The sequence below is a fragment of the Danio aesculapii genome, chromosome 2 (genome assembly GCF_903798145.1).
Source record: "Danio aesculapii chromosome 2, fDanAes4.1, whole genome shotgun sequence".
Classification (NCBI taxonomy): domain Eukaryota; kingdom Metazoa; phylum Chordata; class Actinopteri; order Cypriniformes; family Danionidae; genus Danio; species Danio aesculapii.
In genome coordinates, this window is record NC_079436.1 from 24,056,293 (window position 1) to 24,083,507 (window position 27,215).

General features: G+C 35.5%; 3 protein-coding genes across 5 annotated transcripts in view; 1 reads left to right on the plus strand and 2 right to left on the minus strand.

The window, feature by feature from the left end:
- Positions 1 to 298: 298 nt before the first annotated feature.
- Positions 299 to 9,684, minus strand: trnau1apb (tRNA selenocysteine 1 associated protein 1b). The gene is made up of 9 exons (XM_056475557.1): positions 9,530 to 9,684; positions 8,897 to 8,994; positions 5,901 to 6,000; positions 5,407 to 5,459; positions 5,197 to 5,328; positions 4,642 to 4,761; positions 1,320 to 1,545; positions 1,200 to 1,242; positions 299 to 1,085 (listed from the first exon to the last, which is right to left on the minus strand). The coding sequence occupies exons 1-9, from the start codon at positions 9,563 to 9,565 to the stop codon at positions 943 to 945; spliced, it is 951 nt and encodes a 316-aa protein (XP_056331532.1). The 5' UTR covers positions 9,566 to 9,684; the 3' UTR covers positions 299 to 942.
- Positions 9,685 to 9,922: 238 nt separating this feature from the next.
- Positions 9,923 to 12,755, plus strand: mrpl34 (mitochondrial ribosomal protein L34). Of its 2 annotated transcripts, none has more exons than XM_056475587.1 (2): positions 9,923 to 10,045; positions 12,204 to 12,755. In XM_056475587.1, the coding sequence occupies exons 1-2, from the start codon at positions 9,990 to 9,992 to the stop codon at positions 12,496 to 12,498; spliced, it is 351 nt and encodes a 116-aa protein (XP_056331562.1). In that variant the 5' UTR covers positions 9,923 to 9,989; the 3' UTR covers positions 12,499 to 12,755. The 2 variants fall into 2 exon arrangements, with proteins under 2 accessions (XP_056331562.1, XP_056331570.1); XM_056475595.1 differs by having other exon boundaries at positions 12,207 to 12,755.
- A 7-nt stretch (positions 12,756 to 12,762) lies between these two features.
- The window catches only part of ano8a (anoctamin 8a), a 30,952-nt gene continuing 16,499 nt past the window's right edge, over positions 12,763 to 27,215 (minus strand). For both annotated transcript variants that reach the window (XM_056475569.1, XM_056475578.1), the window contains 9 exons: positions 25,868 to 26,020; positions 25,638 to 25,764; positions 24,834 to 24,889; positions 23,469 to 23,543; positions 22,730 to 23,383; positions 19,816 to 20,007; positions 19,575 to 19,706; positions 18,473 to 18,583; positions 12,763 to 15,250 (listed from right to left, as the gene is read on the minus strand). In XM_056475569.1, the coding sequence (XP_056331544.1) occupies positions 14,618 to 15,250; positions 18,473 to 18,583; positions 19,575 to 19,706; positions 19,816 to 20,007; positions 22,730 to 23,383; positions 23,469 to 23,543; positions 24,834 to 24,889; positions 25,638 to 25,764; positions 25,868 to 26,020 (2,133 nt within the window). In that variant the 3' untranslated portion in view covers positions 12,763 to 14,617. The remainder of the gene's footprint in view (positions 15,251 to 18,472; positions 18,584 to 19,574; positions 19,707 to 19,815; positions 20,008 to 22,729; positions 23,384 to 23,468; positions 23,544 to 24,833; positions 24,890 to 25,637; positions 25,765 to 25,867; positions 26,021 to 27,215) is intronic.

Consider the following 27,215-nt stretch of genomic DNA (forward strand, 5'->3'; position numbering starts at 1 on the left):
GGGGAGTAACAGAATGCTTCGCACAGACACACAAGCGACAACATACTGACAAACATGAAAGGAAATGACGTGCTATAAATAGGGGGGAAAAGGGAATAAAAGGCAGGTGGAATTAGCTGAAATGACCGATGCTCCTGTGACTGCAAATAAAAGCAGGTAAAAAGAGATCATCTGTAATGCAAGGCAGGAGAAGAGAACAAGAACGCGAGGTACAGTGACAGTAAGGCAAACCCTCCCTTTTAATGGCATCAGAATCCTTTTGCAACAGACAGTCATAATTCCAAACACTGAGACAATCGAGACATCAAACTGATTTATTAAGTTCATCCTTGACAATCTCAGTATGTTTTTATTACAAAAATACTCACTTTTGTTTGGAAAAGCACAGCCTTAAATAAGAAACATGTAATGATTTATGCCCCAAAGCATATGCAATTTAAGGAGAGAAATCTTGGTCAATGCTGTATTATTATTTTCTTGTAAAAATCTCCCATGTCCCAAATCTCCTATGAAAATGACCATGTCCTGAACATAAAGACAAAAACTGTGTAGGGTGTATATAAGAGATAGAAAGGCTTATTTTGATGATACAACATTTGTACCCAAAATGCATGCTTCAAAATTTGAAAGGAAAGCGTTTAATAAGGCAAGTATAGGACTAGCTCCTAGTTAAAAAGTACAACAGGACTGAATCAGATTGTTTCCATCGGACTTTAAAAAAAGAAAAGAAAATGAACAGTTCAACCGGAACTATCTACATTTTGAAAAAAGAATAATAATATTGGACACACCAAGAAAAACATCTTGACTGCTGAGATGAAGCTCCAAATAAAAGGCTGAAAGGGAGAAGAAATTATCTCTGAAACTTGCTCAGAGCATGATAAAAAAAGGCAAGTTCCTTCACGTAGTATAATAATCCTGGACGGTGGTTGATTCAGATAGTCACGAACCATTCATCATAGAAATGTCAGATGTGACAGTGTCCATTGGCAGCCAGTGACACTCCATGAGCGAATCATAGAGCTCCTCACTACGCTCCATGTACTGCCTATTTAATTCCTCCACATCCACTTGTGGGTTTGGGTCTGCAGGGGGAAAAAGATGGTGAGTAATATACTTGTGTATCGGCTCTTTATAAAAATCAACAAATATGAATACTTGATCAAAGGAAATATTACAAGGAAATACAAAAATATTACCTTCAGAAGGGTCCTCCTCAACTTCCTCTGTGCCATCGTGTGCCTGATAAAGCAATAAAAAGGTTAATTCCAGAAGGGTAATAACTTGGCACTGTAACAATAAACAGTGCTGTGAATTACCTCTGTGGATCCCTGCATGTCAGGGGGCATGGGGGGCATCCCCATGGGTGGAGGTGGTCCCATCATCGGAGGAGGGGCCGCATACGGGTTATATCCGTAGTTGTAACCGCTGTACTGATCATAGCCCCACTGCGGATAGTAATTGTTGTAGGGCTGCTGATAGTACTGCTGCTGATAGTTGGTGTTGTAGGTGTTATTCTGGTTGTGGTAAGTGCTTGCTTTGTTGCTAAATTAAGAAAGAAAGAATAAGGTGAGATTTGATGTGGATCTTACAGGTTTAAATTTAAATGAGGACTTAAAGGTGCAGTAGGTGATCTGCCTAAAAGTTATCGGTTAGTATAATATCTTTGAAACGCAAGCCCTCTTCTACCATCAAAAGCCACACCTCCTGATATCATGAACGCGCACATTAAAAACGACAGTAGACAACCCACTAAATCATGTCATTTGCCAGTTAGAAAACTTTATAGTACTTTATAATACTACAATTCTAAATGAAAAACTGTATTATATATAGCACGTGTTCAGTTATGTAGTTAGCAAAACTTGTCAATGTGCAATATACTTCATGCATGCGAGGATCGCTGGTCTCAATCTTTCACACGCTTTGTCCTAAAGCGATCACTGTATGCTTAGTGGTTAGCCGGCGGCATGCAGAAATTACACATTTTACTAAGTTACACTTGCATGCTATTTCAGACTGAATATTCAAAGTAGCAATATAGTAAACAATATCGGGAGCGCATCACAAGTTGTCATTGTTCAAACATGACCCAATGTGATTTAAAAGCAACTTCACCTCAGTACACCAGGCTAGGCGGAATAGCACTATTAACTTCTGTTTTGTGGTTAAACTAAATAAAAATCTACATTATTGATGCTGTAAAAGGTCTTTATGAAACTGAAAATAGTCACATCAATCTTTCGCTGTAAGATTTCAGTGGCTGAACAACACTGTGCATAGAAACAACAAAATCTACATCAGCTTTGCATGACTCAAATAGTTTTAAAACATTACCTGTCTAAAAGAAATACTTCTGTCATGGCTTCCTCCAGCGTGCAAAAGTAACTCCAATATTGATTCAGGATTTTGAAAAGTCGATTCAGCATTTGTTTTTACCGTTTACTCTCTCTCATGCGCAGGTGACCATGGGGCCCATGTATGCGCAAATGGCGCATCTGCGTGAATGGGTGCGCAGATGTACAAATCTACATTTGTTGACAGCTAGTTTGGGCTACATATCAGAATTATGGGAATTATCGGCCTGACAAATTTTAATTAGATGAACATTTTTGCCTTACGTCTTACGCAGAATTTAAAAATACATTTAGATTATTTACTTGAATCATTATTATTGGAATGTGAAGGGACTTTCAACCAGCACAACAAAAAAAATTCTGAAGACACCTACTGCAGCTTTGTTACTTAACTCCAAAATCTAAATTACATGTATAGCATTATTTCAACCCCATAAGAACACAAATTACTGTATTTTTAGCATAATCTGAGAATTTTTTCCCCTCCACTGAAAGCCCAATTACCCAAACAAATAAAAATCTAAAAATTTCTTGGCTACAGGCAGAACCTTTATATGAACATTTAATTTAGACTTTTTACTCACCCACAAAGGTTTCTTTATTTGGCTGAACACTAAAGAAGATATGTTAAAGAAAGCTCAAATTCTGTACTCATTCAATTCCATAGCAAAAAAAAAATAAAATACTACTGAAGTCATTTTCTTAAAAATGTGATCTGTTGTGTTAAAAAAAATAACTCAAACTAATTTGGATTAAGGGCTATTAAATGACAGAACTTTCAGTTTTGGGTTAATGTTTGCATGTCATCTGACAAATTTGAACTTTTTCAAGTACGATTTATTTGCTGATTGCTTTTTTTGAATTTGAAAAAAACTATTAAATCCGTTCATCACAAAATGTTACTAAGAAGTGTATTAGATTTCTCCAATTTTATTAAAGTATCTACCTTCGTGTTTGAAGATGAACAAAAGCTGAAACAACGTAAAGCCCCGGTCAGATCACACGATTTTGGCATGATAGGAGCACATCATTTCTTGGTTATATTAGCAGGTGCTGCCGTTGATGCGCTTGTCAGGTAATCAAAAACTAGGCTACATATTTACTTATGGGTGGGTCACCAGTGGATAAGATCAATCATTGGTTATGCAAACTCTAACAACCTTTTCTAAAACATTGAGGTGTTTCAAGCTATTTTATCTGACAGACCGACACAAATATGCAGTGTCTGAGTTCTCTCAGGCTTCCAACTGAGTTTGTTCTTCCGAGGTAATCTGGGAACATGTTCAGTGCTGCGAATACATTGAAAAAGCATTTCTTGCTTATTCAAATTTGTCACTAATAGTGAAAACAGTTTATTATTGGCTTTTCTGAAACTGAATATTTCACTTTAATTTTGTTTAGGCTAGTTTATATTTTAACAAACCCACACAATCTCATGGCAATTCATGTTTTGGCGCATATAGTCAACTTGTTTTGAAGCGCATCACCTCAAATGTTATTCGAATCTCAATTATAGAGAACTGACCAACAAAAGATATATAAAAATCATAGTAAATGAAATTTGTTTCAAAAAGATATTTTTTCCAAGAAAAATATATGAATTATGTTTTAATTTGTGCCCCTCCACTACTCAACTATACGGGTGGATGATTTGTTTCGCTCTGAGGAAAATAAGGATTTAATAAACACTTCAGTGAATTATATTTGTATGAAGCATCACAAATCTCAGTTATATATTTGCAATTTTTTTATATTTAATTATTTTAAAGATTATGTCCTGAGCATCTGATTTTTCTTTGCAGCTGCTTATGTGCTTTCATTTTCCCTGTTTTACTTGCAGCAAGTTCAGGCTGAGAAAGTGTTTCATAGGCAACCCTGGCAGGAAAATATACATTTAGATTTCAATGAAAATATCTTAATATTAAAAAGGAATCATAGGTTTGATCCTATCCATGTCGTAAGGAATGCCCTTAAATAATGTAGTTACTAGTTGTCTGCAAGTGTTTATTGAGATTCAAATAAGATTTAAAAAATTGAGATAATAAATATCGTTCTAGCAACACTCATGACTGCTGTGGGAAATAACGCTCATCGTAGACATCACAAGATGACAGATTGTGAAGGAACATGTAGTCTGACACATTTTGTTACAAGTCGAGTTTATCAAGAAGAAAGAGACAATAAAAATCACGTGATCTGACCAGGGATTAAAGGCTAGTACACAAAAAAAGATACCTTAAACAGGTTAAACACAAATGAATCTATTTAATCAGATGAAATGTACCCTTTGTTGACGGCGATGCTTATCCTGATGGGTTTTCCTCCCAGACCCGAAGCGTTCTGAAACTCCTCAAGGGCTTTCTTCTGTTCGTTCTCATCGCTAAACTTGACGAAGCCATAACCCCTGTACAGTGAAAGAACTGCATCATCAACACCCATCATCTCACTTTCTGTGCGCCTCATCATGCAGTATAAGCATATTTCATTATGTATTCAGAAAGTAAAAAATTGATTTGATGGTAGAACTGAAACTTCTCTTTTACTTTTAACATGAAGTAGCATCACTTCAATTGTGAGTTGCTCTTGCTTACCCTATATGGGGAAAACAATAGTTTTAGCAGATTTGCAACAACGGCAAAACACATCCATGTATTGTCTGGCCCTTTTTAGAAGAGGGAGGGTAAAGAGTATCGACTGAAAATAAGACATCAAATAAAAGATAAAGGAGACCACATCTAGTTGAACTACCTCATCTGTTGTCAACATCAGTAGGTCAAACTGTCAAAGAAAGCCAAGTGAGGTTATACGGTACACGTGTGATAGCTGAAGCTTTTCATACCTGGAGTTCCCATAAGGATCTGTGACAACTTTAGCTCCTTTACATGAAGGGAATTTTTTCAGAAAGAACTGATGTAGCTGGTAGTCATCCACTTCTGATGTGAGATCGCCAACAAAGACAGAGAACTCTGGGCTGAGGGAGAAAACGAACTAAATTACAAAAATACTTAATGAGATCAAGCAGTTGGCAACTGAATGATATCGTGCTTACCCAGGCTCTGGCCTTTTCCCATATGTTGCATAGTTTAGCTTGAACTTCCTGGGCTGAAAACAAAAGAAATACAACTATTGAGCAAACCAGACGATGCCTTGTCTGTAGTATGGAGTCAATTCGCTGACAAATAAAGTGTCATATTATTAGAGTAAGGAAGCTATGATTTCCACATACCTCCACCAATCAGAACTTGCTTTATCCCATTCGTCAGCTAGTTCCTAACAGAGTTTATTCACCAGCTTCAAACAAAGTCATTTTATAAACAGCCCCAACCACCTTCCTTAGGGAAGAAATTGAGCTCTGTGACTTGCTCATCACTAGTAATATATGGAATAATAACTGAAATGTCTTAAACCAGGTGGGGGCCATGCTGGTTATTTCTTCCTAAAATCATCTATATACACATGAATGCATTGAAATATATATAGAAAAAAAATTAAAGATAGATGCCAAAACTATACAATTTATTGGGAGCAAGTTTGGCATCTCACCGGATTTGATCCTGGAACCAGCTTCCCATTAAGCCTCTGCACACAGCGGTCAACACTGGCCTCGTCTGCCATCTCCACAAAACAGTATCCAGCCGAGCCCCTAAAAAAAGCACACAACAGAGAATTACCTGGGGTCCGTTCTTTGTATGTGGATTACAAATGTATGTGCAATCTACACTCCTAAATAAAAGTAAATAAAACTGTCAGGGGTATGTTCTCTCCACAAGGGAATTAAAGAGAATATTTTAGGGACTTTTTAGATACAAACATGTACTATTTTAAGGCACCGAGCCATCTTTAGTGTAATTAGTGTATGATAATAGACATGGCCAATATTCTTGATTTTTTTTCTTTTTTTAAGAAAAGGTATAAAAAAATTATGCAGTCATGCACACATTTTGACAATTATTATGACGGTGATTTGATGCTTCGCAAAATGTCAAAATATCAAAATGCTGTTTTGATGTAAAAATTTAAACAGCCGTTTATTAAGAAACTTGAATAGGCCTACTATAATAAAGAAAATCCGCTCTAAAAGTAAAACTAAATAAAATTGCTGAATACTCTTGACATATGAAAGTGTAAGGCATGCAGCTCACAAGGAAAGTTATTGCGTATCATTTTACCGTTTACTACCAATTTTCCGTAATTTTATAATTGAATATTAATCGGATGATGTCATTACGCTGATGTAGTCAGCTAATCGTTGCATTGCTGATCAAGATTTCGAGAATTGATAGATCTGTCCTTCACAACACACACAGCGATCTCAGATCAGTTCATCCATAGATTATAATATGATTCGCAAACTTGTTTGAAGAACCAAATTAGCCAGAAATCAGTTATCAAGATTAAAAGATTCAGGATCTGCAAAATCATCTTGGATCATTTAAGCTTGGTACAAAAATCGGACCCCTGATGTGATATTTTTGTTGTTTCTTTAAATGGAAAATATTAACTTAATGTTCAGTGCTGAAAATTAAGCCTTACATTCTCTGAGTGTTACTTCAGTCACCAAAACAATTTTTTAAATGAGTAAATTTGCATTTCTAATATTTATATTAAAACAACTATTTTAATCATTCCCATTTTGTATGTTCATATTTTTCAAAACTGCAATGCATTTCATGGCAGTAGGTTGTACAAAAAGTCAATTAAAAAGGGCAGCATAGTCTTCTGATGTGCAACACAAAAAGAAATTGTTGAAAACATTGTTGAAACAGTTTATACCAATAATCTGTACCAATTGATTATTTAAAAATTAAGATGAAGTAATGATTTAACAAAAACCATACCTTTAATAACAATGATGGATGCAACGATATATTAGATTACTTTAAAGCTACTGCCATATAGGCATGGGCTGGTAAAATATATGCTAACCTTGGGAAAAAAAGAATCACAGTATTGCGATTAATGCTCTAAAAACTTTAACCCATTGAACACAATATATTTTAAGAAATATTTCAAGTATTTTGGAACAGTAAACAAGTCAGGCTAAATAATTCAAATGAATCACTGACTTCTGCTGTCTTCATTAGTTACAACTTCAAAAGTCATCTTTTGATATCTTTCTTTTCTTTGGATATAAAAGTAGGCCACTGAACTTTTCAGGTCCATAGCATGCTTGGATATTAGCAAAGTGATTTGGTTTTCAAATGTTTGCTGAATCATGGGTTGACCAGTAGTTTTTGATGTGGATGGTCCCTTTGTGGTAAAGATGCTTTTGCCCTAAATAAAGTCTGACAAAACATAGCTTTTTCCAAACTTTGAAAAGGGTTATTGTCCCATGCCTACTGGCATATCTGCAATAAAGTGAAGAACATAACTATGAAATGCTTACAATTAATATAATATTTATAAAATATCAGACCTGCACCTAATATGTACGAAATGTCAGATGCATGTCAGATCAGGAAAACAACTGGTGTGGACATAATTGCTGGCACAAAACCACCGCTGTCAAAATGTGACTGTTTATACGCATCGGCTGCCGACCGGAAGTTCTTAGCATTCTCCTTGCGCATACACGCAAAGCATAATGGGTAATTTTGCGTTCTAAGAAATAGGTCTATAGTCTACTGATTGTTGGGTGGCGCTTTTTGATTTTCAGATTTTTTTCGACAGATTTTGGGCTGGAATCACTCAGCTACATCTGGCAACACTAATTATATGTCGTATTGTTGTTAAAAGAACAATTGAATGGCAAAAATCAGCTTTGAAGATTGTCATTGTATTTATAGCATAGCACGTGCCCCTCTCAAAATGTTGGACAGTTGACTGTTAAATGGATCCAATCCCATTTTAGTCAAATTAATTTAATCTAGCTAACTGACCGATATCAGTATTGGAGAAAGATTTTTGGTTATCAGCCAAAAATATTTTTTATTTATAGCGGTGCTAGGCATGGGACGATAACCAGTTTCAAGGTTTACCACAGTTTGGAAAAGTTAAGGTTTTAAAACACCAAAATGTTCTGTTATACCGTTCTTACAGAATATGTAAATTTTTATTAAACATGTTTTTTGAGACTATTTTATTTAGTTTTTTTAAGGCAACAGTATCTTCAGCAAAAAGGACCCTTCATATCAAAAGCTAGTGTTCCGAAATATTTAAAATGTTTCTTAAAATAAAATTCATAGTGTTCAATGGCAGGAAAGGTTGTTGTTTTTTAACCCACACATTTAAAAAGAATATTTTAGAGCAGTGATCACAATAGAGTGAAACAATGATATATATATATATATATATATATATATATATATATATATATATATATACACATATATATATCTTTTTTATCCAAGGTTATCATACTATCACAATCTTATACTGGCCCATGCCTAATCAGTGCAACCCTGTTCATAACTTTAGATGTTTAAATTTAAAAGTAAATCTTGTTCTTAGAGTTTAAAAATTGAGTTTAAATTCTTTACGGAGAATTTACATCTGGAGCTGACTGTTGCTCTCTATTTAGAGAAGAGATGTAACCTTACCCAGTAACTCGATGTGTAATAATCTTGACACCAAATGCAGTCTCTCCCATGGTGCTGAAAGCTTGCTTAATGAAGTTCTCGTCCATGTATGGGTCTAACTGTAAAACAAATGAGGAAATGTTTATATATTATACTTCTAATATGGTAGAACATTGTGAATGTGTAACGTGTCAATGATTTACAGGAAGAAGCCGAGATCAAGAAAGTTCAGAGACCTGCGTCACATACCACAAAACTCTTAATAATAAAGTTGGCTTAACCTAAAGTTGTGCACTAAAGCATTTTGCTGGATGAAAGATGCTGGTGATCTTAATAAATCATAAAACATATGTAGTTCGTCTTATCATTTACATTACGACACTGAAGTACTTATGCAAATACAAGAGGCCTTTCGAGAACAAACATTAGGAACAGAAAAATAACACTCAGACTACATATCGCTTTGTTTTCAAACATATTCCAATATAATTTAAGTCGGCACGCATTCGTTTATTGTTGTTTCCTGTTTAGGGAGTATTTTAAACGTCTACTTTATCGTGCTTGCGTAATATCGAGCTAAAAGCACATGCTGCTAGTTTCTGCTCAACACACCCGCGTTATCGATTCAAAAGTAAAGAAAAACACGCTACTTACATCACCCATCCACAAACTTGTCATTCTGTTAAACATCTTGGCGGCTGAAAATGCTGCACCACAGTGTTTGGTGAAGTTTATCGACGGTGTCTGCAGAATTAGAGTGATGGTTGGTCCGTGAAGCTAAGCAAAACGTTTACTTCAGACACACACACTTCCGCTTCCGGCCACGCAGTTTTCGGATCCAACCTTAATCATTATTCTGTACACCAAACTAGAGTTCATCAGTAAAAAATATTTCTTAATAATATTACTGCATGGATACAACAGCTTTTGTTTCTATAATAAAGCTAATATGTTTGTAATTAAATAAAACGCTGGGCTGCGCATATGTAATTCTGGATTTGACTGAAAGGGAGCAGTGTTGAGTTTTGAAAACTGCCATTCGACTAGCAGAGGAAGAGACAGGAGACACGTGATGACTTTGGTGTGATATTGACGGACTGAAGCTGGAGCCGAGATGAACACATTACGAACAGCTTTTTTGCGCTTTAATGGGGCACAGAGTTTGTGTTGGTATGTGGCAACACTTATTTTTGTTTACTAGAAAATAAGTTTTCATATTCATTTGATAAAAACGCTTCGTTGATGGCACATGTAACCACAGGCGCTAGAGATCGCCTCATCTGTTGCAAAATCTATATATTTTCCTAGTATTTGTCTTGTTTTTCAGGAGAAATACGTCAAAATATTATTCAGTAAGGATACATCTTATTCCATATTGATATTGCGTTAAATGTTGCATGCACTTCAAAAAGAGGTGATGTCTTCCTGTTTTTAATTATTCGAAACGCTCTTAAATCAAGTCACATTTATTTGAGATGAAAAACGAATGAATTCATCATGTTGTCTAATAAATTGAGCCTTTTTATATAAAGATAAAGGAAAAAAACATTTAAAGTCTCCAAAATTTAACCATATGATTTTGTTAGCTCACATTGCTAGTTTTGTGGTGAACAATTCATCTGTGCATGTCATTATAAAAAATAGTTTGACCTTCTACTCGGTAAAGTCTAGATAGGATACAGCTGCGGATATACGCATCAATATAGCATCATTTTTGTAACACAGTATAACAATAATTAATATTTTTTCAGTATTGTGATGGTTGGGGTAGGAGTAGATGTTAATAAAATACAATAAATGAGAAGTTCAATAAATAATTATCGTTAACTTTCGGCCTCAAGCGTATCTGATTTAGCAACAACCTTTCTAATCTGTTAGTGGAATCTGAAAATGCACTTCCTGTTTGTTTTCAGTTAAATTGTCAGATTATGTGATTTTGAGGTAATGGGGGTGGCTAACATACTAGCCCACGATGGTTCTCGACAACAAACAGAAATGTTGAGCAGGAGGTGTCTGTTAGATTGTAATAACTCTTCTAAAACATCTTTCCCGATCTTTCTGAGTGAATGAAATGCCTACTTTAATGCATCCATTCAGCCCATGGTAGAAAAAACAAGCCACACCCACTGTTTACTCATTTAAAATTCTGTTTCTTTATGAAATTCATCACAATATGAAAAAACAAAAAAGTAATCGCAGCTTCCGGTTCATTGGGACCTTAGGGGCCGATCAAACTGAATGCGATTTTTACGTTCCAAAAATGAGAGGCACACCACACTGCCTTTTTTGTTGAAACACGAGGCGCATAAGCAGCGCGTACAAGGCTTGCGGCCGTTAGTAAATAATTTTTAAAAAGGCGCCTCTCAATGCAAAATTCTCGTTCGGTGTGATCGGCCCCTAAAGCTGCTTTTACAACATTGATATTCTGTAGAATGCTAACATTATAGAAATAAGTCACTTAATTTTTTTTACTTTAATTTTGCTAAATGAATTACAAAGTTATAAAGTTAAACTTTTTAATCATTGAAACAATATTACTATTATAATTTAGAGCTGCATCGTTATCGCAATGTTCCCATCCTCAATAGTCGCATCGCAGGATCTGCAATGTTGAGTTGGGATTTTAAGCTGTTGAAAACATGCGTGATTTGTGGATTCACTGCAAAAGTTTACTAAAGTTAACCAACGTGTTTATCCTTTGCATTTGTTTTTAAGGTCTGTGCGCATTTCAAGCCAGTTTAAAACATTCAGGCAAGAAATTACAATGCTTTCAACTTTAAGAGACATGAACTGTATTTATACAATGTTGACTATACAGTGATATTTTACATTAGTTTATAGTTGTTTTGCCTGCTAGACTCCCAGAAAACTATAAAATTCTTGCATTTCATTTGCATCTTTGCTGCACTGTATTTATCAGAGCTGGTAATTTGGTTTATTTGATTTTATGCAGATGCACTAAACTACAAAATCATCCCAATCCATTTAAAATTATGATTCTTTTTTTCAAATAGAGACGTTAATTTCATCTGGTGAAAGTATACTCAATATTACAATACTTATCGCAGAAAAATAAAATATCGCAATGTCTTTTTTTTTTTTTTCAATATCATGCAGCCTCACTATAATTTATGTGCTTTTTACAGTTAGAGAACATGTAGACATCTTGACATGTCGTGTACCATTTTCTTATTTCTGGAGGGGTCTTTTTACCTTTGTCTTTATAAAGCATTTTTATTTTAGTCATTTATTTTAAATAACTTTTTTTTTTTGTTTTCTTTTTCCTTAAGTGTAATATACTAGACATTATGTTCTCATTCACTTTCAGCAGGAATGGCGCTCCCTCGTCGATATTCAGCTGCAGTCAGCTACGCTCTCTCAGTTTTGTCCTGTCGAGGTCAAGACCTGAGCATAACACTCTGAACCCCAAAGTTGAGGGAGCGTTTCAGCAGCCACTCTGGAACCATCAGCAGGTCCGCACAGTCAAACGCGGGACAGAATATCAGCCCAGCAACATCAAACGAAAGAGGACCCACGGCTGGATCAAAAGAATTAGCACTCCAGGTGGGATCGAAGTAATCCTGCGTCGAATGCTCAAAGGACGAAAATCTCTCACTCATTGAGACTGACTGGACAGATGCTTTGAAGTCAATCTCTTGAATGTCAGCTATGTAGTAGAGCTTTTGGATTTCTGTTTAAAATAGTCATCGATCTAAGAAATGAATGCCACCAAAAGACTTTTTTCAGTGTTCAGTTTAGTGGATCTAATCCGATTTAGGAACATGTCAAAGGGTTTGATGTCGGATCAGAGCAGTTTCTGTTTGTTTCTCGAATGATCTCAGTACACACAATCAAAAATAAAATGAATAAATAGAAAACATCTGTCGTGAAGTATGGCGTCAATTTATTTTAGCAATGTGGTTTATTTTAAAAGCAAACAGATGTGCATTAACTTTATTATAAGATAAAGTATTATGAGAACAGTACAAAAGTAATAAAAACAGGGCTGTGATGTAACATTGTGTATACTATGGAAGCTTGTTTCCAGCACAGAAGTAAAAAAAAAAATTACATGTACAGTGGGGAAAGTAAGTACTCAACACGTCACCATTTTTCTCAGAAAACATATTTCTAAAGGTGCCGTTGCTTTGAAATTTTTCCTGGATGTTGGTAACAACCAAAGAAATTCATATATGCAAAGAAAACAAATCTAATTACTTTTAAAAATTATGTGTAATAAAATTAAATGACGCAGGGAAAAGGTTTTGAACACATGAAGAATAGAAAGTATAAACGGCAGTGAAAGCCCAAACAGCCAATGAAATCTCTCAGTAGTTATTCAGTAACCCTCTGCCCTTGTCATTGTAAATTAATATTAGCTGCTTCAGTCCAACATCTACATTAGCAGGATGATGAAGATGAAACAACGGTGAACATTTCAGCAAGACAATGATCCAAAATACAGCCAAGGAAACTCTCAAATGCTTTCAAAAAAAGAAAATCAAGCTGTGGAATGGCCCAGCCAATCACTTGACTTGAATCCAATATAAAATACAAAATAAAGATCAGATTTGATAGACAAGACCCACAGAACCATCAAGATTTTTACACTCTGTTGAAGTCTATGAAAAACTCACACCTTTACAATTCATGTGACTTCATTCTCTATATGAGAGGCGTCTTTAAGCTGCCATCACCAAAACAAGTCTTTTATATAAAGTATTAAATATGTTTCAGTACATTCTCCTTGTGTCATTTCATTGTAATTACACAACTAATTTTTCAGATTGTTTTGTTTTATTTTTACGTTTGTATTGTTTGGGTTTTTACCAAAGTCTGGTTCAATTCCATGTCAACAGCTCCATTAGAGATTTTATTCCCAGGTAAAAAAACATGATGTGTTCAATCCTTATTTTCCCTGCTGCAAATAAATGTAATTGCTTTTAATGTTCAACTTTTATGTACACATTTTTTTTTCAATTTGAAGTTTATATCTTAATTTAATCAGTTTCTTGCATGTATTTTCAAAAACAATACTTAGAAAAAAGTCAGACCTTTATTCTATAAACTCATAACAGAGACGTATAAATTCTGAATTGTTTAAAAATGTCAGTTTTCTCTTTATTCCACAATTCATATTTTCCTTAGAACTTTATATCTTGAAATTGTGAGGGGAAAAACAACTTTTAACGGCAAGAAAATTATCTATAGGCGATTCTGATAAACACTTGAGATCGAGAGTTGCAATTACCTTTATATTAATATATCATTTATTTTTTTATCCTCTGCTAAAAATTAGCTTCCATTATATATGTGGCGTCTGACACACGTTTCAAATTTATTTTCACAGTAATTCCATTTTATTGCATTATGTGTTAACACTCATTATACGATCCAAACCAGCAAGGACAATACAGTGTTTTTAGATTGTCAAATGTACTAATTCATATAAGAAAAATAATAATGCGTAGAAAAATAGAAAATCTATACATATTCTTTTTCTATGGTTATACAGTGCTCATTCAAACGTCCCTTCTTGCTTGCTCATGCCTACACTGGTTTTATCATGCAGGTGATTTATCATGCCGCCTTCCGTGAGTAAACTATATGGAGATCTCAGATTAATATATTGTATTCAAATGATCTTTGACGTGCAGTTCAGCTCACTACATGGTCGCTTTATCACATTTTAAGCAAATGTTAAGCATCACAATCAGTGCTATATATTAACAGTTGCATCATTCACTGTTTTTTTGAGGGATTATTACCATAGTCAGATCTCTCGCCCTTGTCAGTCTCAGATGGAAGCTCTTCTGATGAAGTATTGTGGTCATTGTTGGTGTGCGGTGCATTAGTGGCCTTTGAGGCTTCTTCTGGTTTGGTTTGCTGTTCAGAAGCAGCACCCGTGCATTGGTTTTCTTTTCCAAAGTTGAAGAGTTTTCCTGGATTGAAGGACTTGCTGGGAGACTGTGATTTCTCGTGGCTCCCGTGCGTCGCTGTTGACGCAACTGCTGCAGCGGCTTCCTTTTTTACCTCTTGTGATTTGAGGAACTTGAGGAAGCCTGGGAGTTTGGCCTCGCCACTTGTAGGGGAAGTGGTGGAAGTGAATTTGCCTTGAAGTGGGATTATCTGCTTGAGTTTCATTACGTTATTGTTGCCTAAAAGGGAGCTGGGTCTTTTCAGTTTATCTCCTGCGGAGCTGAACTTGGCCCCTGGGCTTTTTTCGTGGTGTTGCTCTTCACTGCCACCAACATCAGATTTGTCTTGGTCACTTTGTTGTCGGGCCAATTCCTCTGCTAATTTTTGATGTTCTTCGTCTTGTTCGGTTTTTCGCCGTTTCTGCTGCTGGTGCTGCTGAGCGAGACGTTCATGTTTCTGACACACAAACAACATATTATTAAAGACAATTAACCAAAATGTACCCTGCTGATTTGCTTTCTCAGGACAACCAGCATGTAGGTCATATTTTTTATTCAGAAAAAAATTACAATGTTTTAGCTGAAATCACCATTTTATGCGAGTCAGAAAATGCAGGTCAACAAGGAAAAGATGTTATTAGGGTAAAAAAAAAACAGGCAAAATAAACTTTTGTACCAAAGACTACCACACTACCAATGACTATATATTAGGGTCTTAAGAAGCAAAACTCCAAGAAACTGAACATTATTTACAACATTATCCTTGATGAGTCATTTCAAACTAGACAAACATGTCACTTCAGTTATTTTCTCCAGTTTTTATGAACTTGCTTGCTGTCTAAAGTCAAACATTTCTTAAATCCCACCACCCTAGAGATGGCTGTACATGGTTTTATCATGTCACGGTTACCCTACTACAATACACTTTACTGTGGCATTTCAAAATCACAAATTTCTCGCCTTCAGTTGGTCCAAAATGCTGCTGCTAGATTCATTTGTAATAGTAGGAAAGATGACCTCTTCTAAGGGGCCTCCATTGGCTGTGCATCCAATTCAGAATTGATTTTAATGTTCTTTTACTGGTATATAAATTCCTTCATAATCTCTCAGAGCTGTTGCAATTTTCACTCCTGTAAGATCTCTTAGATCAAGTGATCCAAATCTTCTTTTAGTTCCTCTGTCCAGACTGAAAAGTAGAGGGGACAGGGCTTTCTCTGTGGCAGGTCCTCAGTTATGGAACACTTTGCCCCTTTGCTATTAGAATGGCTCCATCACGATCTATTTTTAAATCACACATAAAAACATACCCATTTAGCTTGGCTTTTAAATATTATTTTAATAGTCCTTTCAACTGCTTCATTTTTACATTTATTTAGTCGTTTCTCTGGGCTTATTTTATGCTTTGTATTCTTTTTATTTTACTTTGACTTATGTACAGCACTTTGGTCAGTCTTGTGACTGTTTTTAAATGTGCTTTATAAATAAATGAACTTGAACTTGAACTACAACATTATAACACACAGTATTGGCAGACAGTCCTGTATGGAAATATGTTAACTACATCACTACATAAAGTAATTTTAATTTATTGACCTCATTCTTCAATGCGGAAGTGCGCTCGTTTTTGCGATTGAACTTCCGATTCAGCTGCCAACGGGAGAAATGACTAGGAATAATAAACGGCAGAAAACGGTCAAACTACTCGCTCTACAAACAAGTGTTTGCATGACAATACAGACAAAGTAGAATAATATAATGAGAAAATATCAGTTTGCAACATCGAGCAGCAAAACGAGCTGTTTTAACGTCTAAAAATGAATGGAAGTGAATGAGACCGGAAGTCTCGAGCCATAATTATTCAAATGGCTGCGCCCGCTCATACACGGAGAATAAGGTAAATAGAGCACATTTAAATTCAGCTTACACTTATCAAAGTGCTGTACAAAACAAGCATACAATACAGTAAAACAGAAAATACAACAATTTGAATAAAATCAGTTTAAAAACTAGAGATTAGAGAAAAAGTTAATGATTATGAAAGGCTACAGAGATAAGCTGTGTCAAATCTTCACTGTCTGGTGGAAACTGACTTCATAAGTGGGGAGTAGCAACTCCTTTAAACTTAAGTTGTGACCCTGGGTTATAAAAGAGCTTTATTAGCAGATCTGAGGGATCAGAATTCAAACGGAAAAAATCAGAAATGTAAGATGTGCTTCATCTTACCTCATGTATCAAAGATTTCTAAACTGAAAGCACATCGATGGATTTTTATAAAAACTTCCAAGGAAGAATTTAAAAAGTTCCAAGGAAGAATTTAAAATTATTTTCATTTATCAGATTGAAAAGTTGATCAAATTTTTTAATGTAAAATTCTTCATTAGTATTTAGTTATTGCATCATCGCATACTGTATTATGTTGTAAATGCACACTTTTGATTTTTCAGTCAGACAGTCTTTAAAATATGACAGTTTACTTCACTATTTTTAATCGAGTTTCTGCGCTTGCCTGCTAATTCTGACGGCGCTAGTGGTAACATATTATTTTACGCTTGAATAACTAAATGATTGCTGAAATCTATTTAACTGAATGTATTGTAATAACATTACAATATCAATGCTGTAAAAGGAACCTTATCATTGGTTAAAAACACTAGCTGTGCATATGCCCCATTGTTATTATTATGTAATATGCTTTTATCTATTTTAATCTTGCCATGAAATAGCTGCAAGTTGCTGATGTGAAAAAAATAAAGAAATAAAAACCATAATATAATGCATGATTGACATTTGCACGGAAACTGTTTGCACAGAAGATTTATTTTAATTTTTTAGCTCTATCCAGTATGCATCAGATAATGAATGATCCACTTCTGTAGTAAAGAAATAGCATCAGATTTTGTTTGCGCCTGCACTTATCATAAATAGACTCAGTCATGACTGTTTGCCAATTAAGATTATTAAGAGTAATTAATTAAGAGTTTGAGAGTAATAATGCTGTAAGCAATGCTTAGTTTTTTATAAAGACTGTTTTGCTTCATAAGATCTCAGTGTATTGTCAGTAGGAGTACTGATTTTGTTTTGCCTGCATGTTTTGTTTTGTTTTTCAGTTAGCCATTGTCTTGCGTTTTACAAATCACACTTGTCTGTTAACCTGAGGATGAGGATAGTTCACCCAAAAATAAAAATGTACTCACTTTCAAGTGATTCTAAACCATTATATGAACACACACGCCAATATGTTGATGTACATAATATGTTGGAAAATGTTGTTTGAAACCTGTAACCATTGACATCCAGTGTAGAAGCAACAAATACTAGGAAAGTCTATGGTTACTGGTTTCCAAAATCCTTACAATGTTTTGTGTTCATCAGAAGAAAGAAACTCAAACAGGTTTGAAAGGATGAGTGAATGATGACAGAATTGTAATTTTAGAACTATCCCTTTAACAGCAAATGTTCATTTTTGGGTGAACAATTCCTGTAACTCAACAAAACAAGTCGTTAATATACACAATAATACTATATGGATATTATAAAATTCACATTTAAAAATACATTCAGTATTTGAGTCATAATTAGACAGTAATTGGAAATGTATTGCTATCAGCTAATATTGTGAATCTACTCATTAACATAATGTGAAATATTGTTTGTTTATGTGAAGTGTGCGCTGGGCTACCTTGAGAGCTTCTCTCCGTTGGTATTCGAGTTTGGCCATTTCATCTGCCACCCAGTTTGGAACATCAGGAATTGCAACATGAATTACATATTTGAGCAGAATTGCAAAGTGCTGAAAGCCATATATATATAAAATAAAAAGAGTTAGATTAAATTCAGTACTACATGTCATTTATCATACACAACTTAGTCATGCTTCAGTTTTTTTATACACAGCTTATATGCTCTAGCTTGTTATAAAAGAAAGTAATACCTTTTCAATAAGAACATGGTAAATAAATTTGAATTTGTTACAAAAGATTCCTTTGAGTATTTTCTTAGTGATTTTTTTCCCCAGTTTCCACAAAATATAACGCAGTAGCACAACTGTTTGCAGCATTGATAATAAGAAATGTTTTATGAGAGGCAAATTGGTTAATAAGAATGTTTTCTGAAGAATCATGTGACACTAAAGACTAAGAGTAATGATACATCACAGTAATAAACAGCTTTTTAAAATACATGAAAATGTTTATTTAAAATTCTAATAATGTTTACAATATTAAATATTAATGTTTTACTGTATTTTAAATCAAAGAAATGCAGCTTTGCTTAGCATGTTGATAAATGGATTTAGTCACACAATGAGACTGGCATTGTGCTTTTATTTATTTATTTATTTATTTATTTATTTATTTATTTATTTATTGGTGTGTAAATACATGTATTTTGTAGACTGACTGTCCTGTGCATGGGTGAAAGTCTGTTAATTTCTGATTGGCTCACTTTAAATTTCTGCACGTGCACCAAGTGATTGGTCAATGTTTCACTCATGATGAAATGGCTTGGTATCCATTTGGAAAATGACTAATTAAGTGACTCTGAACCAACTCTTTCCTTTGACAGACAATAACTTTATTTACAGTGCGCTTTTAGATTTAAAACTCTGCAGGATGTTTTCATTCTCTTGAAGCTGTGTTACACACTGCATGAAATGTAATTTTTTTTTAAAATTCACAACAGGTGCACTCCAGAAATTCAACTTATTCTAAAATGACCAACCACCCCAACACCCCCCCCCCCCCATCCCCCCGCCCCATTTAAAAAGATTTCTTTTTCCTTACCTCTAGTACTACAACAGAAACAATGGCCATTTCAGGGCTCAACCAGGGGAAGAGTCGCTGCAGCTGACCGCACTGACCAATAAGGTAACAGTTCACAATTATTGCAATCAGACCCATCGCCTCCATTGCAGTCTGTTTAAAATTTAAGAAAAAACAATAGTTAAAGATCACAAAACGAAACAAAAAATATAACCTGCTGTGAATAATTTACTAAGCAGTTAATCTGAATAGATCTCCTCACCTGCCACTGTCCAATGTTTTCAACCCTTTGCCCAAAGGGTCTCTGGAGGCCTGAGCACAGTTTTAAGGCATCACTTCGGATCTCTACAATATTGTTAATGAGGGCACACATAGCTGCCAGAGGAAATGCAGAGGAGAAGAGCACAACGTAGCCAAACTGTATGAACATCTCCTGGTAATCTTGAAGAGTATCCTGTCAGAGAATCAGAAAATTGAGGTTTTGATATTAATTTGTAAATCAGTGTTCAGAATGTCAGATTTACTAAAGGGTATATCCATATATTTGCAATCCAATGAAGCCACAGATAGGAGTGTTAAGTTCATTATGTGATTCATTTATTCATTCATTTTTCCTTCAGCTTAGTCCCTTTATTAATCTGGGGTCGCCACAGTGGAATGAACCGCCAACTTACCAAGCATATGCTTTACACAGCGGACACCCTTCCAGCTGCAACCCATCACTGGGATATATCCACACACACTCAATGACACATACAATACGGATAATTTTAGCTTACCCAATTCATCTACCACATGTCTTTGAACTTGTGGGGGAAACCGGAGCACCCGGAGAAAACCCATGCGAACACGGGGAGAACATGTATGTGATTAATTTAATAACTTAACTAATAACTTATAGTTCACAACATGATTCATTTAATCACCCCCTCCCCACCCCTTTTCTTTGTTTCAGAAGGAAAAATGTCCACAAATGTAATAATATCAGCCACATAAATAACAGCCCACCAATAGACAGCACTGGGGCACTTTTATCCAGTTATATTTAAAATCCAGTTATTCCATAATATATTGAAAACTTATTTTAGTTATAATATGCATGTTGTAGGCACGTTTTCTGTTTTGTTTTGGTGTGTATTTATGCATGTATTTTGTAGACTAAATATCCTATGTGCTTGATATCCACAAAACAAGTGTGAAAGTAGTCTGCTGCTTTCTGATTGGCTCACATTGAATTCTCCACAGAGGCCGTCTCCCTAGATGCTACAATTTTGCTTTTGTTTTTTGTATTTTTGGCCTCATGTGATTGGACAATTATAAATTTTCGACAAATATTCTTGTGCATGAGCTTGTTAGCATTGCAAGATTTTTATGGTTTTAAGAAGTAAAATCTTCTTTTTCATTCATCCATTTTCTTTCAGCTTTATCCCTTTATTCATCAGGGGTTGCCACAGTGGAATGAACCGCCAACTTATCCAGCATAAGTTTTTCACAGCAGATGCCCTTCCAGCTGCAACCCAGCACTAAGAAACATCCATACACACTCATTCATACACACTAACATGGGGAGAACATGCAAACTCCACACAGAAATGCAACTGACCGAGCCGGGACTCGAGTAGGTGACCATCTTGCTGTGGGGCGACAGTGCTAACAACTGAGCCACCATGTCACCCAAATTTTTTTTTTCCTGTTTATTATTTCAAGGGCCTGGCATCCTATTGCTTTAAAAAAAAACAGCTTATCACACTCACTTATTAAACTCGAATTCCCTTAAGAGTGGTAAACTATAAAATCATTTAATTTGAATGTTTCGTTATTAACTAAGCAGTGGTGATCCATAGCTGTATCATCTGTCACACTGACTATAAAAAGCCAGTTAATAAAATGCTGGAAGACAAATATATCAAGGTTGGACAGCTAGTTTTGCTTTTGCTTATTTATGAATACAAAATAAATCAGCAAAAAGTGGATAGACTTAAAAATGTTAAATAATATGGCCCCATTTTGGGCCAAATAAACAAATAACAGTTCAATTAATATTTTAAGGAGAGAAGTTTAGTAACCAATATTAAAAAACGTAGAACTACATTATAATTAAATGGCAGAAATAATTAAGTGTTCACAATTAGGCAATAAAGGCAGTAATTATGTTGCTGTTCTTACTTTCATTACACCAGTTGCCACTGCTGTACATGCCTTTTTAATGCTAATTGTTTGCAGCTACTCTTTGGTAAATCCTGACTATATTTGTTCTTTTTACACAAAACAGGGTTTCTATTTATGGATGGAAGCTGTTAGTAAATCTGGCTTTATGAGCTATATTTTGATATATATAAAGCGGGTGGGGGGGGGGGGATAAGCATTGAACACGTCACCATTTTTTAAAGGTGCCGTTGACTTGAAATTTTCCCCAGATGTTGGTAACAACCAAGAAATCCATATATGAAAAGAAGACAAATCTTATTAGTTTACAAATTAAGTTATACCTAATAAAATGAAATGATTCTGGGAAAAAGTATTGAACACACGAAGAAAGGAAGGTGTAGAAATGTAGTGAAAGCTCTGAAATCTCTCAGTAGTTATTCAGCAACCCTCTCCCCTTCCTCATTGTAAATGAGTATTAGCTGCTTCAGTCCAACATCTATATTAGATAAACATCTATATGAAGATAAAACCAAGGTGCAAGACAATGATCCAAAACACAGTCAAGGAAAATCTAAAATGCTTTCAGAGAAAGAAAATCAAGCTGTAGAATGGCCCTGCCAACCACCTGACTTGAATTCAATATAAAATACAAAATAAAGATCAGATTTGATAGACAAGACCCACAGAACCATCAAGATTTTTACACTGTTGAAGTCTTAGAGGCGCCTTTAAGCTGCCATCATCAAAAAGCCTTTTATATGAAGTATTAAATATGTTTCAGTACATTATCCTTGTGTCATTCCATTGTTATTACACATAACTCATTTTCCAAATTTATTTTGTTTTGTTTTATTTTTATTTTTATGTTTGTATTGTTTGGGGTTTTTACCAAAATCTGGTTCAATTCCATGTCAACAGCTCCATTAGAAATGTTATTCCCAGGAAAAAAAACATGATGTGTTCAATACTTATTTTCCCTGCTGTATATATTTACAATATAATGGACATGATTGGTGAACAATACAGACCTCGTAAATTAGCATGCAGCTTTCAATCTCCGGTTGAGTCAAAACAGTAGATCCTGTCTCCTCTGGAGGATCCATCCAGGACATTTTCTTCTCCATACTGCTGTTCTCCCCAGCAGCAGCCTTACCCTTTCTTCTTTGGGATTTACTAGCAGAATCGTCTATTCCTCTGTCATCATCATCATCATCATCATCATCATCATCTTCATCATCGCGTATATCAAATATCAAGGATGGATCCATTCCTTCTTCCACAAGGGTAGGACTGTCATCGTCCTGGGGGCTGCCTTGTGTTGGCTCTTCCACAGCTTTGTCTTTGTATTCCACCTTCTCTGTGAAGCTGACCTTTCTGTGCTTCAAACCAGCATCATCATCCACTTCCTCTGTTTTGGGGACTCTGTAGCTGGCAATTAAACTCCTCCTCTCTCTCTTCTCTGATTGCTCTGGAGGTGTGCCATTTTTATTCATGTCCAGACTGGCCTGGCAAGTCAGGCGTATCCTTTGCACTATCAAATGACTATAGTTCAGGAACATGGTTTGAATCAAGTCCCATAACGTCCTCAGAGCACCTAATTTATGGTGCTCGTAGAGATATGGCTGTAACACTTCTTTTATATTTTGTAGAAATTGGCGGAAGATCAATAACGTTGCTAGCATCTGTGAATTAAAGAGAGTGTTTTTTTTGCTTGATTTATGCTTAACACTTTGATGCTTTAATATTACTTTGTCTTCTGTATATTACCTCTTTTAACCGTTCCATGTCTTTGAGATAAAATCCAATGTAGAAAAGGCTGAGGTAAGAATTTATGAACTGAAACTTTAAAATGCAGAACACATTATTTAACCATTATAGACACACACACATTATACGTTGCACTAATGCATTCTTTATATACACTCACTGGCCACTTTATTAGGTACACCTGTCCAACTGCTCGTTAACGCAAATTTCTAATCAGCCAATCATATTGCAGCAACTCAATACGTTCAGGCATGTAGACATGGTCAAACGTGGTTCAAACCAAGCATCAGAATGGGGAAGAAAAGTGATTTAAGTGACTTTGATTGCATGGTTGTTGGTGCCAGACGGGCTGGTCTGAATATTTCAGAAACTGCTGATCTACTGGGATTTTCACGCACAACCATCTCTAGGGTTTACAAAGAATGGTCTGAAAAAGAGAAAATATTCAGTGAGCGGTAGTTCTGTGGGTGTAATTGCCTTGTTGATGCCAAAGGTCAGAGAAAAATAGCCTCGTTAATGCTGATGGAAAGGCAACAGTAACTCAAATAACCACTTGTTACAATCGAGGTATGAAGAAGAGCATCTTCGAACGCACACAACACGTTAAACCTTGAGGCAGATGGGCTACAGCAGCAGAAGACCACATCGAGTGCCACTCTTGTCAGCTAAAAACAGGAAACTGAGGCTACAATTCGCACAGGCTCACCAAAATTGGACAATAGAAGTTTGGGAAAATGTTGCTTAGTCTGACGAGTCTCGATTTCTGCTGCGACATTCTGATGGTAGGGTCAGAATTTGGCATCAACAACATGAAAGCATGGATTCATCCTGTATTGTATCAACAGTTCAGGCTGGTGGTGGTGTAATGGTGTGGGGGATGTTTTCTTGGCACACTTTGGGCCCATTAGTACCAATTGAGCATAGTGTCAATGCCACAGCCTACCTGAGTGTTGTTGCTGTCCATGTCCATCCCTTTATGACCACAGTGTACCCTTCTTTTGATGGCTACTTCCAGCAGGATAACGCGCCATATCATTAAGCGTGAATCACCTCAGACTGGTTTCTTGAACATGACAATGAGTTCACTGTACTCAAATGGCCTCCACAGTCCCAGTTCTCAATCCAATAGAGCACCTTTGGGATGTGGTGGACCGGGAGATTCGCATCATAGATCTGCAGCAACTGCGTGATGCTATCATGTCAATATGGACCAAAATCTCTGAGGAATATTTCCAGTACCTTGTTGAATTTATGGTCACGACAGATTAAGGCAGTTCTGAATGCAAAAGGGAGTCCAACCCGGTACTAGTAAGGTGTACCTAATAAAGTGGCCACTGAGTGTATCCCTCAGTTCATTAAACTTACAAAAACAGTCTTGAGGATGAGATTGTTGTCATACGTGCTTTGAAGTCTGTAGTTTTCTGTTAAAAAAGAACAAACAGATGACACTGAGGGACAGACAAGCATTGAAATAACCAAGAATTAAAGGGTCATAAAACTGAGAAATCAACATTTCATTGATCTTTTGTGCTATAATTGTAGTCACAGTACTATTAAAAAACATCCTTTCCATTTCAGAACTCAAGACTTTTTCTTATTAGTCTAAATTTAAAACAAGCTAATTTGGAATCTGGTCTGCCAATATTGAGGCACTTTTTGTGCAAAAGCGGGGAAAAGAATAGAATATATTTTTAGATGGAGTGAAACTAAGATGATGCTGTGCTGATTATACATGAATACAATTGTCATATCACACCACATGTGTGAGTAACTGTTTTATTGCAGGTTTTCTACATGCTTGCATGTCATTGCAGATCATTTGATATATACTGAGTATGCATTTTTGACCTTAATCTCAACAGCATCATTCTATGAAGGACATAAGCTGTCAAACACACATGCAGAAGTTTAATCCAGTGGGCACACAGCTGACCTAACAAAATATGCAAAACTGGTAGCCAGTTTTACCAGTGGGTGTTTACTGACACCCTATTCAACACCTACCAGTAGCCACACCTATTCAAATAATGTGTTTTAATGAGGGGGTCAAAACAGGACAGAAAATTTAACGACCCAAATTATATTTCACGCTAAATTCAGCGGCACACACATATTATAAAGAATATTTAATATGCGCTTCTTTTAGTAATAAACTCATTTAGGCCTTACCCATGTCATTGAGCCAGAGAGCTATCTTCTTGTACACTTCATCACATACAGTAACAGTTACAGCCAGAAGGATTTTTGGAATGAATCTACATATGCTTGGAAACTCTTTTGTTTCCATCACAAATTCCTACAAGAGAGGTGAAATCATGAGTATTTAAGGGAAAATGTTTTATATTGAAGTTATGTCAAGGAACCTGTAGCTGCAAGTTGTGAAACGTGAGAGCTCCTACCTGTAGTTCCAGGCAGATGAACATGGCCAAGCAGACAAAGCAGAGACAGAGGATGCAGATGGGAAAGCTGACAAACCAGCGGAACATTCTCCTCTTCCAGGGCGGATAGTAAAACTCCTCACAGCCTGTTACTGGACTGTGACGCTTTATTCCCTGATGCACATGTTGAAAAGGCAGGCAGAAATGACAGTTTAGTTCAGAGGTTTATTTAAACAGTGAAAAGCTATTTAATCTATAGACATAACTACATTGTAAAACTTTATCAAATGAAATGTATTTAACTCAAAATTGACAAAGTTAATTCTACTCATTTGAAAAGAGTTTTGAACTTGTTGTTGAAGGTAATGAGTTAATTAAATACCTCATTACTTCAACTTAAATGGAGTAAGTTCATAGTACTCATTTAGATTAGTTTTTTAACTCAAATGGTTTGTAGCTATCGGTTTCCTCGAATGTTTGAGTTACCTTAACTTATTGAGTTTTACAGTACTTAGTTGATTTGAGTTCTCTTTATTTATTGGATTTTACTGTCCTCAAACTGCTTCTTTTACTCAAATGGATTAAGTTTTACTGTACTCATTAGGATTAGTTTTTGAACTCAAATGGTTTGTTCCAATCGGTTTCCTCAAATGGTTTGAGTTACCTTAACTTTTTGGGTTTTACAGTGTAAGAATTCATTTTGGGACAGATTTACAACAACAAAAAACATGGAGCAGTGCAAACCTTCTTTTGGCATTAAAAACTACAGTCAGGAATTACAAAAGACATGCAGTGAAAAATTAGCAATGAAAAGGTGTGTTATTTATATTGTTGTTTTTGGGTCTGGTCAAATTATTACATTTGTGTTCAAAGGTGTTTTCCTGTCTAATGAAAAATGATATTAGAGTATGGAAATAGATCATCCAATGGGATTTACAGTACTGATTCCAGGTACATCATTTTAACCCCAATCTTCAAATATGGATGGATATAAAAAGACATGCCAGAAATCCGATGCTAACTGATGCCTGTTCACATGAGTGACATAGACATAGGACATAGAGTAAGTCTATGGCTTACTCTTTTTGTGAAGAAAAATAATTTCTACATACTTTTGAGTGTGCAGCAGAACAGCAGGCAAACGTGGAACATACTACACACTCAATCAGCAGGCTAGAGCAGAAAGTCTATTGAAAATACTAACTTTCTTACTCCCATGGCCATTTATATCGAAGTTGATATTCAGCTGCACAATGTTGGTTTTTTGTAACATAAATTTTTTATGAGGTTAGTTGTTAGCCCAACGCTCAACTCCCAATTTGAAGGACCGGGATAAACAGACATACACTATGAAGAATTTAGCTTACAC

Bases quoted from the DNA above. Each gene is read 5' to 3' on its own strand.
- trnau1apb (XM_056475557.1), bottom strand. From the start codon at position 9,565: ATGTTTAACAGAATGACAAGTTTGTGGATGGGTGAT. The intron at 4,762-5,196 runs GTATGAAAAGCT...TTCACTGTACAG, and splicing joins GATCCTTATGGGAACTCCAG to GGGTTATGGCTTCGTCAAGT. The intron at 1,546-4,641 runs GTACATTTCATC...TTCTTAATTTAG, and splicing joins AGCATCGCCGTCAACAAAGG to CAACAAAGCAAGCACTTACC.
- mrpl34 (XM_056475587.1), top strand. From the start codon at position 9,990: ATGAACACATTACGAACAGCTTTTTTGCGCTTTAATGGGGCACAGAGT. The intron at 10,046-12,203 runs GTATGTGGCAAC...ATTCACTTTCAG, and splicing joins GGGGCACAGAGTTTGTGTTG to CAGGAATGGCGCTCCCTCGT.